General features: G+C 41.1%; 1 protein-coding gene across 1 annotated transcript in view; it reads left to right on the top strand.

The window, feature by feature from the left end:
• Positions 1-5444: 5444 nt before the first annotated feature.
• Positions 5445-17251, top strand: part of LOC131954340 (laminin subunit beta-1-like) — a 28716-nt gene continuing 16909 nt past the window's right edge. The window contains exons 1-11 of the mRNA XM_059317950.1: positions 5445-5715; positions 6229-6390; positions 8289-8401; positions 9165-9380; positions 9714-9857; positions 10476-10611; positions 11700-11791; positions 13858-14029; positions 15185-15331; positions 15818-15946; positions 16267-16390. Coding sequence (XP_059173933.1) covers positions 5445-5715; positions 6229-6390; positions 8289-8401; positions 9165-9380; positions 9714-9857; positions 10476-10611; positions 11700-11791; positions 13858-14029; positions 15185-15331; positions 15818-15946; positions 16267-16390 — 1706 coding nt within the window. The remainder of the gene's footprint in view (positions 5716-6228; positions 6391-8288; positions 8402-9164; positions 9381-9713; positions 9858-10475; positions 10612-11699; positions 11792-13857; positions 14030-15184; positions 15332-15817; positions 15947-16266; positions 16391-17251) is intronic.

Raw genomic sequence — 17251 nt, 5'->3', positions numbered from 1 at the left:
TAAAAAAGAAAGGGGAAGTTTCTCTTTTGGGTGATCCATAGGACAAGTGAGAGAGCTCATCGGATTCTTGACCACGGAATATGAAGGTATGGACGTGGTCAACATTAAGCCCAGAAGCCTTTTACTTACCTTAACGTCAGTCAGGTACTCATTGGAGCTGTATGGACGTCCTACAGACTCGAGTCCGAGATTCGAACTCTAGACTTTCGGGTTAGCAGTCAAGCGTAAAGGGCCGCCGGACCAAGGCGAAAAATGCCGGTGGGTCACCAGGATCATTGCTGTAACGAGACTATTTGTGCTATGATTTTTTTCTTCTTCTCTTTTTTTTACCTAACCCTTCCGATTTGTAGTGTTGTTATTATTTTTTAGATTTGTGAAGTGGCCTGTTACCTCAGGCTTGAATGAATAAAACTGCACTATGAAAATTTAAGTCGGGAAAGTGGCGGCTTTTATTTCATTTCCCGGGCCGCTTGGACACCCCCCCCCCCGTCCACCCCTGTATATAATTATTCTAAAATATTTTTATCAGCAATGATTGTGCAGCTTATCTACACTATCGATATCCCATATATAAACGTATGGCTAATCGACTATGTCCTAAGCTTTTAACGAAGTCGAGCAAGCTTAAGTTTCTATCGATTCATATTTTCACCCCCCCCCCCTCCCCGACCCCACGACAGATTGAGATCAAGTTCATGCTAGCCCCAAACGGACCACAGAGCGGTGACGTGGATGTGCGCCCGGCCGCTGTCAGCTTTGAGAAGCTGGACAGCCGGAGCCAAACCTGGACACCCCTCCACCATTTATCCAGGAACTGTACCCGGCACTTCCCGGGGGTGCCCATCTTCAGCAGCGCGAACAGAAACTTTACCGTCACTTACTGCGAAAACTTCTTGGAGTTTTATGACGATGAGGACAACTGGGTAAGGCTTTGAAATCATTGCTACGAGATAACACACATTATAAAAATAATTGTAATAACTTGATGGTATTCTGTAAGGGTTGTGGCGTATGTGGCAAGTATTTTTTTCTACACATGCACATACACAAACACATACATATATGCAGAAACACACACAGACACCCATACAACAAACATATTTAAAGATGTGTGTGTGTCTGTGACGTAAAGACAGACACTTCTGACGCCAACCTCATTTGCTTCACTGCACACTTTAGGTTTATGATAAGCAACTAGCTTACATAAAGCTAACCACACGTAAGGCAGCTAGCTTACATAAAGCTAACCTTATGTAAGGCAGCTAGCTTACATAAAGTTAAGCTTATGTAAGGCAGCTAGCTTACATAAAGCTAACCTTATGTAAGGCAGCTAGCTTACATAAAGCTAAGCTTATGTAAGGCAGCTAGCTTACATAAAGCTAACCTTATGTAAGGCAGCTAGCTTACATAAAGCTAACCGTATATAAGGCAGCTAGCTTACATAAAGCTAACCGTATATAAGGCAGCTAGCTTACATAAAGCTAACCTTATGTAAGGCAGCTAGCTTACATAAAGCTAACCGTATGTAAGGCAGCTAGCTTACATAAAGCTAACCGTATGTAAGGCAGCTTGCTTACATAAAGCTAACCTTATGTAAGCAACTAGCACACACGGTACATCGTCAAAACTGCCCCGTGAAATCGACCCCCGACAGAACGGCCCAGTCAAAATAGCCCCGTCAAAATGTACCCGACATATTGGCTCCCGTCAAATGGGTTCCCATCTCTTGTTTGGTAAGCCTTATTTTATATTATTTTATATAGTATAAGAAATAGTATGTTTTAAATTCAAGGGTCATATAGCTATGACTTCCATTAATGAGTCGGTTGTAGGCTGTGCTAACTCAGTGTTTGGGAGAGATGTCCTTGCTGTACATTATCAAAATGTTTAAATTGGTGAAATTTAGCTGTTAAGGGCTCGATTTGTATGTAAATTGCTGTTGGTTCCTGAAAAAAACAACTCATTCAGGCATTTAAAAGTGGCTATAGAAGTGGTTAGGACAAATGATTACGTTTATGCCAATAGTGGTCACACGATTCATTTGTCTGGAGCCAATATGTCAGGAGTCATTTTGTCGGGAGCCCATTTATCGAGAGCCAGTATGTCGGTAGCCAATGTGTCCTGAGCATATTTGTCAGGAGCCAATATGTCGAGAGTCCAATTGTGGGGAGCCTAAATTTCGGGAGCCCGTTTGTCGGGAGCCTATATGACGGGGTTCATTTGTCGCTGGCTTCTTTAACGGGGCCGATTTGACGGGGCTCTTATGTCAAGGCTGTTTTGTCATTGGCCGTTTTGACGCCGCACGAGCACACATATAGCTAACCTTACGAACAAAAAAGTGGATCGCAATTTAAAAAAAAACCATCTAATGGCTGGATCATAGATAATACTTTAATTCAACTAGGTGGTTTGGATAACCCTGTTAAGCAGTTATTATAATAAGTTTACATTGTAAACCTTAAAATGAGTTACAATCAACCAACTAATTCAACGGATCAAAGCAAATATTGTAAAATCGTGTAGCTAGATTACGTCTAACCCACCCAACTAATAAAACGGATTAAAGCTAATCCTTATAATCCTGCAGTTGGAATACAACCCGGGTTTTTACTACGACGCCAGAAACAACCTGTACAAGAACAACCAGGCCGCCAGGGAGCGCTTCACCGCCTCGGCCATCAGGATCTACGTCACTGTGCCGGCCAGCTCAGTGCCGCTCATGTCCTACGTGGCCGTCAGTGACGTCACCATTGAAGGCCAGTGCACGTGCAATGGGCACGCGAGTACATGCAGTGGACCGGTACAATTTTTTTTATGTGCGAGTAATTTATATACGATGGAACACGCCTTCAACAGGTATACTAACGGGAACAGGATATTACAGACACACACACACACACACACAAACACACACACACAAACACACACACACACAAACACACACGCACGCACACACACACTCACACCAAACACACACCACACACACACACACACAAACACACACACACACACAAACACACACGCACGCACACACACACTCACACCAAACACACACCACACACACACACCACACACACACACGCCTCTGACATTTTCTTCAGCCATTAAAGCCCACCTTTCCTCGACCCTTGAGACTTTCTCCCGGCATAACCCCCGGAACAATTACTCCCATGTCAACTCCCTTGCAGTACAATGCCTCCCCGACCAAAAAAAAAAACTGCTGTAGGATATTAAACCCTGTCAATATTCCCCCCACCCCATTCCGATACTTAGAGATAGATACGAATAGGGATAGGTTAAGGATAATTAAGGAATAAGGTTAGGGAACGGGTTTGGTATAGGGTTTGGAATAGGGATATGGTTTTAGATATAGATGGGATTTCGGTTAGGGATATGGTTTGGGATAGTGGTAGATGAGTGGTAAGGAAAGGGTTAGTTTTAGGAATAGAAATAAGAATAGGGATTAGTTTAGGGGTATGGGGTAGAGTAAGGGTTAAGGTTAGAAATAGGGTAATTGTTAGGCTTAGGTAATGAATAGGCTTATGGATAGAGAGCTGGATATGGTGATGGATAGAGATATGTATATGCATAATATTTATTCAAATTTTTTTCAAAAGGTATAGGGGGTAAGTGATGGGGGTATTGACAAGGCGGGGTAATGCCCTAAATTCATCAGGTAAAAAACGGACGATAAGTAACAGCAGGTAAAGAACAGCCGGTAACCATGTAACGTAGCTCAATTAAGCTACAGACACGGCCATTAACATTAATTGTAATAATACACATACACGCCTACATAATTATGGAGCCTATATACATATATACAAACTTGAGTTTTAGTAGTATAAAGATATATATATATATATATATACATATATATATATATATATATATATATATATATATATATATATATATATATATATATATATATATATATATATATATATATATATATATATATATATATATATATATATATATATATATACAACTCCTGCTAGAATGGAGCCACCTGTGATTGTCAACACAACACCACGGGACAACAATGTAGCACGTGCTTGCCACTATACAACAACCGACAGTGGTTGCCAGGCAACACAACGTCAGCTGGGACGTGCGTTGGTGAGTACAACGTGCACTCACGCGCGCATTCTGTCTATCGCGTCATCCGTGTGTTTGAACCCTCTCGCCCTGGTCGCATGGCTAGTGAGATTTTGTTCGACAGAAATCCTCCCGCCTTGATCCTGTTTTATGTTTGAAATACAATGTTCTGGACACTGTTTGACACTGCCAACAAGTAGATATAGACAAAGGAACTGCTGAGATTATAAGATGTACATTATGATGTTTTGCAGCTTTTTGTTATCTTGTTATGAAGTTCAGTTCAGATACAGCAATTAAAAATGTTTTATTATATATATATATATATATATATATATATATATTATCATTTTGTTTTATAGATTCAACAGCTCATTGCTGTTTTCATGCTGCTGTGCTGTTTCACTCTACAGCCCATTTCTCTCACCCATGTTACTAGCCGCATGATACACGTTTTTTTTCATCAATTTTTTGCTCCCTCTTCCTCTTTCCCATCCCCCCCCCCCAGTACATCGCACCACTTGGGTTGGACATGCGGGATAGCTTATTCGGGGGTTGATCACGTTTTGAACTCAAGACTTTCGAGCTTAGATCGATTGTCACAACATATCGACTTTAAATAACAATTAGCTTACAAAAGATGAAATATTACAAAGTATCGACCATGTAACATATCGACTCGACCATGGCTGGGGGGGGGGGGAGTATTGCGAGTTTTGGTAATTGTTTAAGGGGTCATCCATAAATGACGTCACGCTTTTTTGGACGATTTTTACCCCCCCCCCCTCCCCTCCGTCACAAGTCGACACAAAAAACCAGACCCCCCTAAAATGAAGTCACACCTCAGCCTACAACCCCCCCCCCCCTCAAAATAGCAGTTGAATTTTTTTTTTAAAACATCGATATTTTTCTAAAATCTTGTCTGAACTCTGTCAAAATAGAGTATTTAATCAATTCCTATTACAATTTATTAAAACAGTTTTCTAAAACGCGAAATAACGACTAAAATTCATTTTTAACATTGCTTTTTTAAAATGCAATAGTGTGACGTCGCACCATCATCACACACCGTCACAAAATTACGGACCACCCCTCCCCCCTCTGAGTGCGACGTCATTTATGGACGACCCCTAAGAATGCTGCAGTACATTCCTGCTAAAGTCTATTTCATCCGGGAGAGGCGGGCGTTTTACACATTGTCTCACTCTTTAAATTACTTTCTCCAGACGGAGTGGGGGGGGGGGGGGGCTTGAAACTTTCCAGAGGGTGCACTTAAATTTCCAGAACGGGATGGGGGGCGTCACTGTGTCCACACCGCTCCACCCCCCCCCCCCGAAAAGATGCCCGAAAGAAGAAAAAGAAACTCGTTCGATTCTTTCAAATATTTCGAAACGGATTCGCCAATTCTTTCAAACGTTTCTCTCCCAGCATGCACCTGTAACGGATACGCCAGCTCGTGCAATTACGAGCCAATCAAGAACAAGGGCGTGTGTATCACCTGCTCCAACAACACGGCGGGCGATAACTGCGACACATGCGCAGTGGGCTACTTCCTGAACCCCAGGCGCGCCAATCAAACGTCATATAACACGACAGAGCCTTTCTGTTTACGTAAGTACAGCTGTTGTTTTTTTTTTTATTGGAGGAGGTCCGATATGCGTGACGTCAATTTGTCCTAAAGCAATATGTTACTGTAAAAAAAAATATTTTGAACCTTCACTGGGAGTGTTTCTTCAAGACTTTTTTCTCCCGGGGGGGGGGGGGGGGGCGGGGGAAGGGGGATGGCACTTGATATTTTTTGGAGGGGGCGGGGCGGGGCGGGGGTGAAGAGATGCCTGGAAGAAACTCTGTTCACTGGTCAGGTACGCCCTCTGAATCTCCTGAAATAGTGAAAGCTAGTGTAGGATATAAGACCTCCCCTAGTAAAAAACTTTTCTAAGGTTACCTACCCTTTTCTAACTGACGGCCATTACTACAGATGAAGTAGAGTTCGTGTATTTCTCGGACATCGGAATACAAAGGACAGTTCTATGATGACCCCAGGAAATCAAATGTTAAGACTTTAGCTTTAATTGCTGATTTTAAACTAAATTTTCTTTTGTTGTAATTTTTACTTTTGATTAGCTTGCAACTGCAACCCTAATGGCACCCAGAGTGGATCTTTGACTACCTGTGACGTCACTACCGGCCAGTGCGCGTGCAAGGAGCGCGTGACGCAGAGGGATTGTAGCGAGTGCAGGGACACGTTCTGGGGCCTCAGCGGGGATAAAGTGCTTGGATGTGACGGTAGTGCCACTTAACACTGACTCTTGTGGTAGTGCCACTTAACACTGACTCTTGTGGTAGTGCCACTTAACTCTTGACTCTTGTTGTAGTGCCACTTAACTCTGACTCTTGTGGTAGTGCCACTTAACACTGACTCTTGTAATTGTTCCACTTAATTCTGACTCTTGTGGTAGTGCCACTTAACACTGACTCTTGTGGTAGTGCCACTTAACACTGACTCTTTTGGTAGTACCACTTAACTCTGACTCTTATGGTAGTGCCACTTAACTCTGACTCTTGTGGTAGTGCCACTTAACACTGACTCTTGTGGTAGTGCCACTTAACACTGACTCTTGTAATTGTGCCACTTAATTCTGACTCTTGTGGTAGTGCCACTTAACACTGACTCTTGTGGTAGTGCCACTTAACACTGACTCTTTTGGTAGTGCCACTTAACTCTGACTCTTGTGGTAGTGCCACTTAACTCTGACCTTTGTGGTAGTGCCACTTAACACTGACTCTTGTGGTAGTGCCACTTAACACTGACTCTTGTGCTAGTGCGACTCAACACTGACTCTTGTGGTAGTGCCACTTAACACTGACTCTTGTTGTAGTGCCACTTAACTCTGACTCTTGTGATAGTGCCACTTAACTCTGACTCTTGTGGTAGTGCCACTTAACTCTGACTCTTGTGGTAGTGCCACTTAACACTAACGCTTGTGGTAGTGCCACTTAATTCTGACTCTTGTGGTAGTGCCACTCAACACTGACTCTTGTGGTAGTGCCACTCAACACTGACTCTTGTGGTAGTGCCACTTAACACTGACTCTTGTGGTTGTGCCACTTAACACTGACTCTTGCGGTAGTGCCACTTAACACTGACTCTTGTGGTAGTGCCACTTAACTCTGACTCTTATGGTAGTGCCACTTAACTCTGACTCTTGTGGTAGTGCCACTTAACACTGGCTCTTGTGGTAGTGCCACTTAACACTGGCTCTTGTGGTAGTGCCACTTAACACTGACTCTTGTGGTAGTGCCACTTAACACTGGCTCTTGTGATAGTGCCACTTAACTCTGACTCTTGTGGTAGTGCCACTTAACACTGGCTCTTGTGGTAGTGCCACTTAACACTGACTCTTGTGCTAGTGCCACTCAACACTGACTCTTGTGGTAGTGCCACTTAACACTGACTCTTGTGGTAGTGCCACTTAACTCTGACTCTTGTGATAGTGCCACTTAACACTTACGCTTGTGGTAGTGCCACTTAACACTTACGCTTGTGGTAGTGCCACTTAACACTGACTCTTGTGGTTGTGCCACTTAACTCTGACTCTTGTGGTAGTGCCACTTAACACTGACTCTTGTGGTAGTGCCACTTAACACTGACTCTTGTGGTAGTGCCACTTAACACTTACGCTTGTGGTAGTGCCACTTAACACTGACTCTTGTGGTAGTGCCACTTAACACTGACTCTTGTGATAGTGCCACTTAACACTGGCTCTTGTGGTAGTGCCACTTAACACTGACTCTTGTGGTAGTGCCACTTAACACTGACTCTTGTTAAATTGTGCCACAATACTGACTCTTGCGGTAGTGCCTCTTAACACTTACGCTTGTGGTAGTGCCAATTCAAACTGACTCTTAGATGAATATAGTGACTCTAAACACTGACTCTTAGATGGATATATAACCCCCCTAATTTACCACTTAACACTAACTGTTATTGAAAGTAGTGTCGCTAAAATTATCTGATTTGCATAACTTTGTTTTTGAAAATCACAAAATTTGCGTATCCTTAATCTACGTGAGTCCTAAAAACACGAATGTAACAAAAATGGTGGTTTAATATAGCGTAATATGGAGAGTGCAAGTGATGAGATAAGATTGTGTTATATGACGTGTACACCTTCCCTAAACAGCGTGTTCGTGTAACCCTATTGGAACTGTGAACAACACCAACCTGTGCAACAAGACAACCAGCCAATGTTTGTGTAAACTAAACGTCGAGGGCACGGACTGCAGCCAGTGCAAGGTAGATGTGTTTCGGTACTTTTGATTCCGCGTGGGATTTAGCCTAACTTGCGTAAGAATATGGCATAGAGGTTTTAAGGCGGACCATTTAAAACGCGCTAAAATGTGAATATATTATGTGTTCACGCTAACCAGTAACCTACAGGGGGAGCGGGGGCTGCCGGGGAGCTATCATTTAGAGGGTTTCCAGAAATATGCGCAATTAGAAAACTGCGCCACGGAAAACTGCAGCAAACAGAAAAAATTCTGTGTTGAAATTACCCTGTTTTTCACATAAATTACAGTGATTATATAGGGAAATACAACTGGTCAGTTTTGACCACTTACAGATTTTTCCCGGATATTGCGAGTTTTTTTTTTCTAACATCCCTAGGCGTTTTTTACGACCTCACAAAATATCAAGGGGAGTCGTTCGGCAAAAGTTTTTGTCGATATATATAGCTCGTAAAAGCGCCGATCAGTCGAGGTCAGTTATGACCCCCTGACCGGCACCAGTCCCCGTGTTCTTTCGGCCCGAGCCAAATTTAAAGAGCCTGCGGCGCCAGAAAGTACCCGATCGGGCATCCGACCACTTTGCTTTATATATATATATATATATATATATATATATATATATATATATATATATATATATATATATATATATATATATATATATATATAGATATTGTTATATTACCATCATTTTCTTCTTGCTTTTTGGGTGGGGCTGGGCGAGAGGGGGCCGTGTGTGATATCCGCTCTACGCATTCTTTACCCCACAGGTCAACACGTACAACCTGACGTTGACTAACCCCAACGGGTGCAGCTCGTGCGACTGTGACCCGGGGGCGTCGTCCAGCAGCTCCTGTGACCCTGGGTCCGGCCAGTGCTCCTGTCTGGGTAACTTGATGGCCCGGGACTGTCGGCTCCCTCCCCTGGGCTACTACGTGCCTCGTCTGGACGCCATTGTTCTGGAGCCGGAGAGCTTCACATCTGAGGTATTTATGGTTGAATCACAGGGGGTTTTATAGAGAGAGCTTCACATCTGAGATATTTGATGGTTGAATTACAGGGGTTTTTATAGAGAGAGCTTCACATCTGAGGTATTTGATGGTTGAATCACATGGGGTTTTTTTTTAAACTGATGGTTCCCATGTATTGGGAAAAAAATTTGAAAGATTTTTTTGCGTTTGATACAAAGTAGAGGTATTTTTTTAACTATATTCTAATGCTTGGGGGGGGGGGGTGAATCTTATGCTGCCACCCCCACCTTCTCACCACACCCTACTTTATATATGTATTACCCATCACCCCTAAACTTCCGGTTTCAGAATGTCGTGTTACGCACTGGTCACGGTACAGCGGACGCCACAGTGAGTGGGCGTGGTTTTGTCAGGTTGTCTTCTGGTCTCCAGACACAGCTCAGGTTTACGTCACTTTTTAACGGACCAATGGAAGCTGTTGTCAGATTTGAGGTCAGTGAGTTATTTGTTTCATGAAATTAACTTATGTTTTTTAGTAGAACTGTTTGTGGGCCGAACGATGAATCATATGAGTTCAATTCTTGGGTTTTGATCCGAATAGTCAACATAAATACACCCAAAGTTCCGACTTAGACCCGCTTATAGTCGGAGGAAGTAAAGACTGCTACTCTACTCTTAGTGCCTTAAGTTAAAAAAAAAACAACCAACAGATGAACTCTACTTCATCTGACGTTACGACAATAGGGTCTGTTTTGTGTGTGCGCATGTTTTTTTTATGAATTTAAGAAAGCAGACTACATTAATTCCGTATTTTATAGATCTATATTAACTTGTTTTTTTTTCGCAAAGTAAAATTCAGCTGCTCTCTTTTTTTAAAATCTATTCTATAACGCTTTTTTCATCCTCCGATGTTTCTTTCAGACATCTCTACCGGAAATAGAAACAAAAAAAATTAAATAGAAAATATATCCTTCCCCTATTCCATATGTTCTAGGTTTATATCAAACATTTCATGTGTTCTTGGCCTATATCGTATATTCCATCTGTTGTATAATGCCACTCTCCAACCACCCCCTTCCATCTGCTATATAACGTATTTATTTTCCCCAGCGTAATGCCAGCGACAGGTTGGTGTCGCTGGTGGTGAATGTGACGTCACTAGAGGGCAACTCGTGCGGCGGGGTGACGTCACTTCCAGGCGTGCTTGGCAGCTTTGTGGTCAACACCGTGAATAACGAAATACGGGGTGAGTACACATTGCCTTGTCTGTAGCACGTGGTTGTGCTACAGACGTGAGCTGGACATTACCCCTCCCCGTCAATTACATCCCCTCATTACCCCAACCATATTACCCCCCCCCCCCTTGTCAATTATCTCCACCACCTCCCACCCTTCCCCGTGATTAAAAGTTCCTTTTGAACCTGAGAGTCTACCTGGGGCAAATGAGTTCACCTGTTTCTGTAACCTCGGCATATGAAGAGATAGTGTGGTCAGCACTATGCCCAGCCGCCTTTACTTTCCCTGACGTGAGTTAGAGCTGGGTGTACTCAGTGACGTGCTACTTACTTGAAAACGGATTCGAAGTCGAGTCTTTCGGGTTAGTAGTCGTATGCTCTACCATTTGACTACTCTTTCTCCCTCCCCCGTTATTATCCCAAATTAATTGGCCTGCCCCTGCCAAAAAAAAACAACCGCAGTTGGACATTATCATTATCCACCTGTCAAGTACCACCGCCCCCCCCCCCCTCCTCATTTAAAAGGGATAGGCGGACTTTAAGTGTTGCTACACCTATTTATTTAGCGCCATTAAATAAGGCAAAGATCCTAACACCCCCCACCCCACCCCAGTTAACTACAACGTAAATAAAATTTCTTCAGTAAACTGCTATTGTGAGTTATAATAACTGACTTTACAATGTTCTTAAAGTGGATCACCTCTTATTAATTGGATTAACACAAGCATCATTAGCTCGATTAATTATTGTATTGCCTCAACCCAATGATAAAAAATCGCTGTACAAGTTGTTTTTAAAAAGTAAATATTTCCTTACCCCAAATGTTACCAAATTCTCCTAGCCGCCCACGAGGCAGGTGAAGTAGAATTCACTTGTTTCTGTTACATCGGCATACGTTAGTGTGGTCAGCACTATTGTCCAGCCGCCTCGACTTTCCCTAACACAAGTCAGGTATCCGTCTAAGCTGGGTGGACTCAGGGACGTGCTGTGACTCTAGGATCTGAACTCGAGACTTTCGGGTTAGTAGTCGTACGCTCTATCATCGTTCGACCCCCCCCCCCCGTCCCATAATCTCAAACAAAAATCTAATGTGTTTCAGGCGGCGTTGTATTGGGCAAGTTGTGTATGAACAAGGGCAGCAACTACACTGTGAATGTAGCAGGCACAGGGCCGAGTGTGCTAGTGGACTCAGTAAGTCAAATTGCTCCATAAAAAAATTGGTAAAAATTAAATTATTTAAGATTTGATCATAAATCGACTGACATGCAATCTTAGAAAGGTTCTTCATTTTCGTATGACTATAGTCCTAATAAGGCTAACTATAGTTTTAAATCTCTAACATGAATTTATAAAGTACTATTAACATCGCTACACATTAATTTTGAACGATTATTGTAGCCTTTTACTTGGTTCGCAATTCTTCTTTTTCTATGAGATTCTATTCTATTTTAAGACCGTTAATAATTAAACATGGATTTAAAATCATGTGTATATCCCGAGTTACCAGCCACCGTAGTATTATCTATATATATATATATATATATATATATATATATATATATATATATATATATATATATATATATATATATATATATATATATATATATATATATATATATAATTCTCTTCTTGGAGACGATAGAAAACACCGAGCGCGCTCCCTACTACCCCCACCCCTACATGGTCTGGTGAGTTGTGGTTCACGCTAAATGTTTACAATCGTAGAGCCGAGTTTAGTGACGACTATTAGGGGCAGATAATTTAGTTTGAAACGATTTTAAATTTAGGGGAGGTAACTAAGAGGAGTTTACTTTCACGGGGGGGGGGGGGGGGGGGGGGGGGGTTATCGTCCTTAACGAGCTACTGATAGTGTTTTAAAGCAAATATTTTCAATGTCAGCGTTGGTACTGTCGAATTCACAAATTATGAATTACTGAACAGTAGAAAATAAAACAAATAAATAGCGGCGTATGATTATACATCATACGCCGCGGGTCGGCTCGTATAAGAATATTCGAGAAAGATTAGGGGAGATCACTCCCGGTTTATCAATTACTTAACCTTTTAAAATTGAATAGAATGTCGTAGAAATAATAAATACGTAAAAACGTTTATAAATACAAGCTTTTATAAATGCACTCAAAAGAAGAAAATTATACAATTTTTATTAAATACAAAATAATTGTTAAAAATATAATAAATCTGCGGTTACTTTAAATATAAAAAAATTATTTTCTTTAAATATATTAATGCACTACTATTTATATCACTATTATTAAAAAAGCGTGGGCCGGGTGGGCCGCTATAATAATAAGTATTTAAACAAGCGGCCCACGCTTTTATTTATAGTGATATAAATAGTAGTGCATTAATATATTTAAAGAAAGTATTTTTTTTTTTTATATTTAAAGTAACCGCAGATTTATTATATTTAAAAAAAATATTTTATATTTAATAAAATTGTATTAGTTTCTTCTTTTTAGTGCATTTATAAAAGCTTGTAATTATAAACGTTTTTACGTATTTATTATTTTATACTTTTTAGTATTAACGAGTTATACGCATGTTAAGACAATATAGTGTAGCAACAAATATATGATACACAATTTGAAACACAGTTTTGCTTTAATAATATGATTAGTTTTACTATACGTGTCACATTTACTGATGTTTTTAGTTACAATCCAAAAATTGCCACAATTAGCTGAACACATATCATAGAACACCTCTTTAACACCTCTTGAACCGAAGACATTAATACTGTTCAGTATGTGGTCAAGTTTATAGCTAAAGTTTCAGTAAAGTATTATGGGATGGCTTAGTCTTCTGGTAAAGAACTAGACTGCTGACCCGACTAAAAACCATTGCGCGCCTATTGAACGTGATGACGCGCTGTTGTCATAGAGCCCCCCCCCCCCCCCTTGCTCCACACCCAAGACGGCCGTGATGACGCGTGTGGATAGAACTGCCTACTAATTCGGTTCAAATTTTAATTAATTCATAAAAATTAATTAGGCGACCAATGAAGTCAAATTGAATGTCACGATGCATTGTCTTCATGTCTGACCCATTTACCAACTACGAACCGTCTCTGTCAGTTAGAAGTGCCTGCAATTTCACACGGACATTTCGATCTAGACTGACCATTGACGCTAGAGGAAGTGAGTTAAATAAAAGCTTGTAAAAAGGTGGTTGATAGAAGAGAATAAAAATAGAAAAATGAATTCAAAGTGTGTTTACACTGTCTCTAACAGATAGTTTTTATACCGGACACAACGGCCGTCGTGACGTCACTATCTAACCGATTGGACATTGACAGTATGAAGAACTGTGTCACCATGGCAGCGACCAAAGTGAGGTCAGCTAGAGCGAGCTGTGCCAGCATTGAGTACAGCCTGATGGCCAGTCTGCTGAACGGTTCTGTGGGTGAGTAGTCAGCGGGTCAGGCGCAGGTCAAGTGGGTCTGTGTGGTTGTCTACGCAGGTCAAGTGGGTCTGTGTGGTTGTCTATGCAGGTCAAGTGGGTCTGTGTGGTTGTCTATGCAGGTCAAGTGGGTCTGTGTGGTTGTCTACGCAGGTCAAGTGGGTCTGTGTGGTTGTCTATGCAGGTCAAGTGGGTCTGTGTGGTTGTCTACGCAGGTCAAGTGGGTCTGTGTGGTTGTCTATGCAGGTCAAGTGGGTCTGTGTGGTTGTCTACGCAGGTCAAGTGGGTCTGTGTGGTTGTCTACGCAGGTCAAATGGGTTTGTGTGGTTGTCTACGCAGGTCAAGTGGGTCTGTGTAGTTGTCTAATGTATGAAGGTCAAGTGGGTCTGTGTGGTTGTCTACGCAGGTCAAGTGGGTCTGTTTGGTTGTCTACGCAGGTCAAGTGGGTCTGTGTGGTTGTCTACGCAGGTCAAGTGGGTCTGTTTGGTTGTCTACGCAGGTCAAGTGGGTCTGTATGGTTGTCTACGCAGGTCAAATGGGTTTGTGTGGTTGTCTACGAGGTCAAGTGGGTCTGTGTGGTTGTCTACGCAGGTCAAATGGGTTTGTGTGGTTGTCTACGAGGTCAAGTGGGTCTGTTTGGTTGTCTAAGGTATCCCACCCCTCCCCCCCCCCCCCCCCCTCACACACACACTACACATTGTCAATCATCATCACACAAAAATGCAGTCATTCCACCAGTTTTCTGTTTTTGTGGGAAAATGCAGGGTTTAGACAGCGTTTGGTCTCTGTGAATTCTAAATATTTTGTGAATTGTTATGAAAATTGATCAAGACAACTAAAATGTCAGAACATCTACTTCTATGAAATATAAATTTCCTTATTAAGGGAAACTACTCAAGTATTATTTTCAAAAAATCGTACTACCTTGGTTTCATCCCCTTAATAAAATAAAAGACTTTAGTCACAATATAAATGTGAGTCTTTTGTTGGGAACTAGTCTGACTTTTGTAACGATTGGTAAATGAGGGGGTAAAAAAAGCGGCTAAAAATGGATGACACTTTGGTAGCTACTAATACTTTCAGACAGTAAGAGTTTTACCGGAAAAAAAATATTCTAAAAAGCCTGCGAGAACGAACTTTTTTTTTTATTACTTTTAGCATGTTCGTGTCAATCTGGAGCCCTCAAAACTGGCATGTGTGACCGGATGAGTGGGGACTGCGACTGTTTGCCAGGAGTTTTGGCACCAGACTGCAGCTACTGTCCTGCTGATCATTATCAGTTTTCGTTAGCAACTGGATGTTTAGGTATGTCTTCCTTTTTTTTTTATTGTTAGGCTGATTAATTCTTTATTACTTTGTTATACAACACTTATCGCATACAGCATGAAAACTGTCTCATCATGTTGATTAAGTCTTTTTCAAAATTTCTGAATGTCATAAACTACACTAGATCTAGGCCTAGCTTTGTTCTTAAAATTTTTAGGCCAAAATGTTAAAATAAATTGTAAAATATAAAAAGTTTAGTTAAGGGAAAAAATAAAATCCTTATCATTATGGAGTAGAATCTATAGAATCTATACTAAAATAAAAATAGTAAATAGGCTATTAATATATAATATATCATTAGTCTAGATAATATGATCATTAATTAAAAAAATTCTAGAGTATTGACCAAGCCATATGCTTATGATTTTGTTCAAAGAATTTTTTTTCCAAATTGATTTTATTTTTAAAAATCACATTTAATAAAAATCACATGTAATAATACTGTATTTGACAATATTTCTTCAGCATGTTCCTGCAGCCAGAATGGATCAGTTGACCCATTCTGTGATTCTAAAGGAAGTTGTACATGTCTGCCCAATGTCCAGGGAACAAAATGTGATGCTTGTATCTCAGAATATTATGGCTTGTACACAAGTGAGAATTTCTCTGATATAAAAAACAATTTTTTTAAAACTTCTCGTAGATTATAGATAGATTTGTTTCTTTAAGTTAAAGACAGAAAACTGACTTAAGTCTTGATTAAAATTAGTCTAAGAATTAGATCTATCATCTAGTATTCTGCATTAAAGGCTAAAGCAGATTTGGTCATTTTTATTCCAAGGATGAAATGTGGTGCATTGCTTGTCTCATATTTTATTATTGTTAAATAGGCTTACCTCTGTGCTATGTTTTAAAATGACCTGAAATTGTAAAAATTAAAAAGAATTTTAATTTTGTGTTTCTTGTCTGAGCAGAAACAGGGTGTAAACAATGTGCCTGCAGCCCTAAATACTCTCTCAACAACAACTGTGATGATCATGGTGTCTGCCTGTGTAAGCCTGGTGTTAGGGGCCCAGTGTGTGATGGATGCATGGATGGGTAGGTAGAACTGCTAAATTGGTGACCAATTTTCCAAATTGTAGATTTTATCAGTTTATTTGGCCTCATGAAGAGAGCACTTAGCAAGATGGATCATGATGCTTAGGCAACCCATAGTCTCTTCATTTGCTGCATAGGTAAGCTCCCCTGTAAGCAATCATACTTCTCTTGGTGAGATTCCATTGTGTCAGAGACAGAAGGAGATTGTTTGGCCAAAACAAAACTAAGTAGACTAACTTATTTTGGCTTATGCCAAGTTTTCTTTATTAGAGCAGGATATGCTAAAAGATCTTTGGCGTGAGACCTTCAGAGGTCTCTGGGTCCACACAGCTCTGATGGGTACTTAACTAATGTTAAGGAAACCAAGCCGGCTGGGCATAGTGCTGACAACACTATCCCCCTGTATGCCCAGGTAATTGAAACAGATACACTCTATTTCATCTGCCCCATGTGTCTTGGGCATGAATGAGGAGAGATAATGATGATGCTAACAGATTATTTTACAGGAATTTAACGCTAAATTTCTGGTCAACAACCAAAACGTCAGCAAATGGACCAAGCAGTCAGCAAACAATCACATTTTTTATATTTGACCAAGTTTTCACAGTCATACACTCACACATATGGGACAGAGTGGTCTAGCGGTAGAGAGCTGGAGTGCTAACCCGTAAGTCTCGAGTTCGAGTCAGTAGACCGTCCCTGAGTCCACCCAGCTCTGATGGGTACCTAACTCACGTTAGGGAGAGTAAAGGCGGCTGGGCATAGTGCTGACCACACTATCTCTTCATATGCCGAGGTCACAGAAACAAGTGAACTCTACTTCACTTGCCCCATAGACCATCAGGTTTGAAAGGGAAACTT

The sequence above is a fragment of the Physella acuta genome, unplaced genomic scaffold, assembly GCF_028476545.2.
Source record: "Physella acuta isolate Inbredline_101_S28 unplaced genomic scaffold, ASM2847654v3 ptg000990l, whole genome shotgun sequence".
In the NCBI taxonomy this organism is placed as follows: Eukaryota; Metazoa; Mollusca; class Gastropoda; family Physidae; genus Physella; species Physella acuta.
Note: the sequence above shows the minus strand (reverse complement) of the source record. Positions and strands in the feature narration are given on the sequence as shown.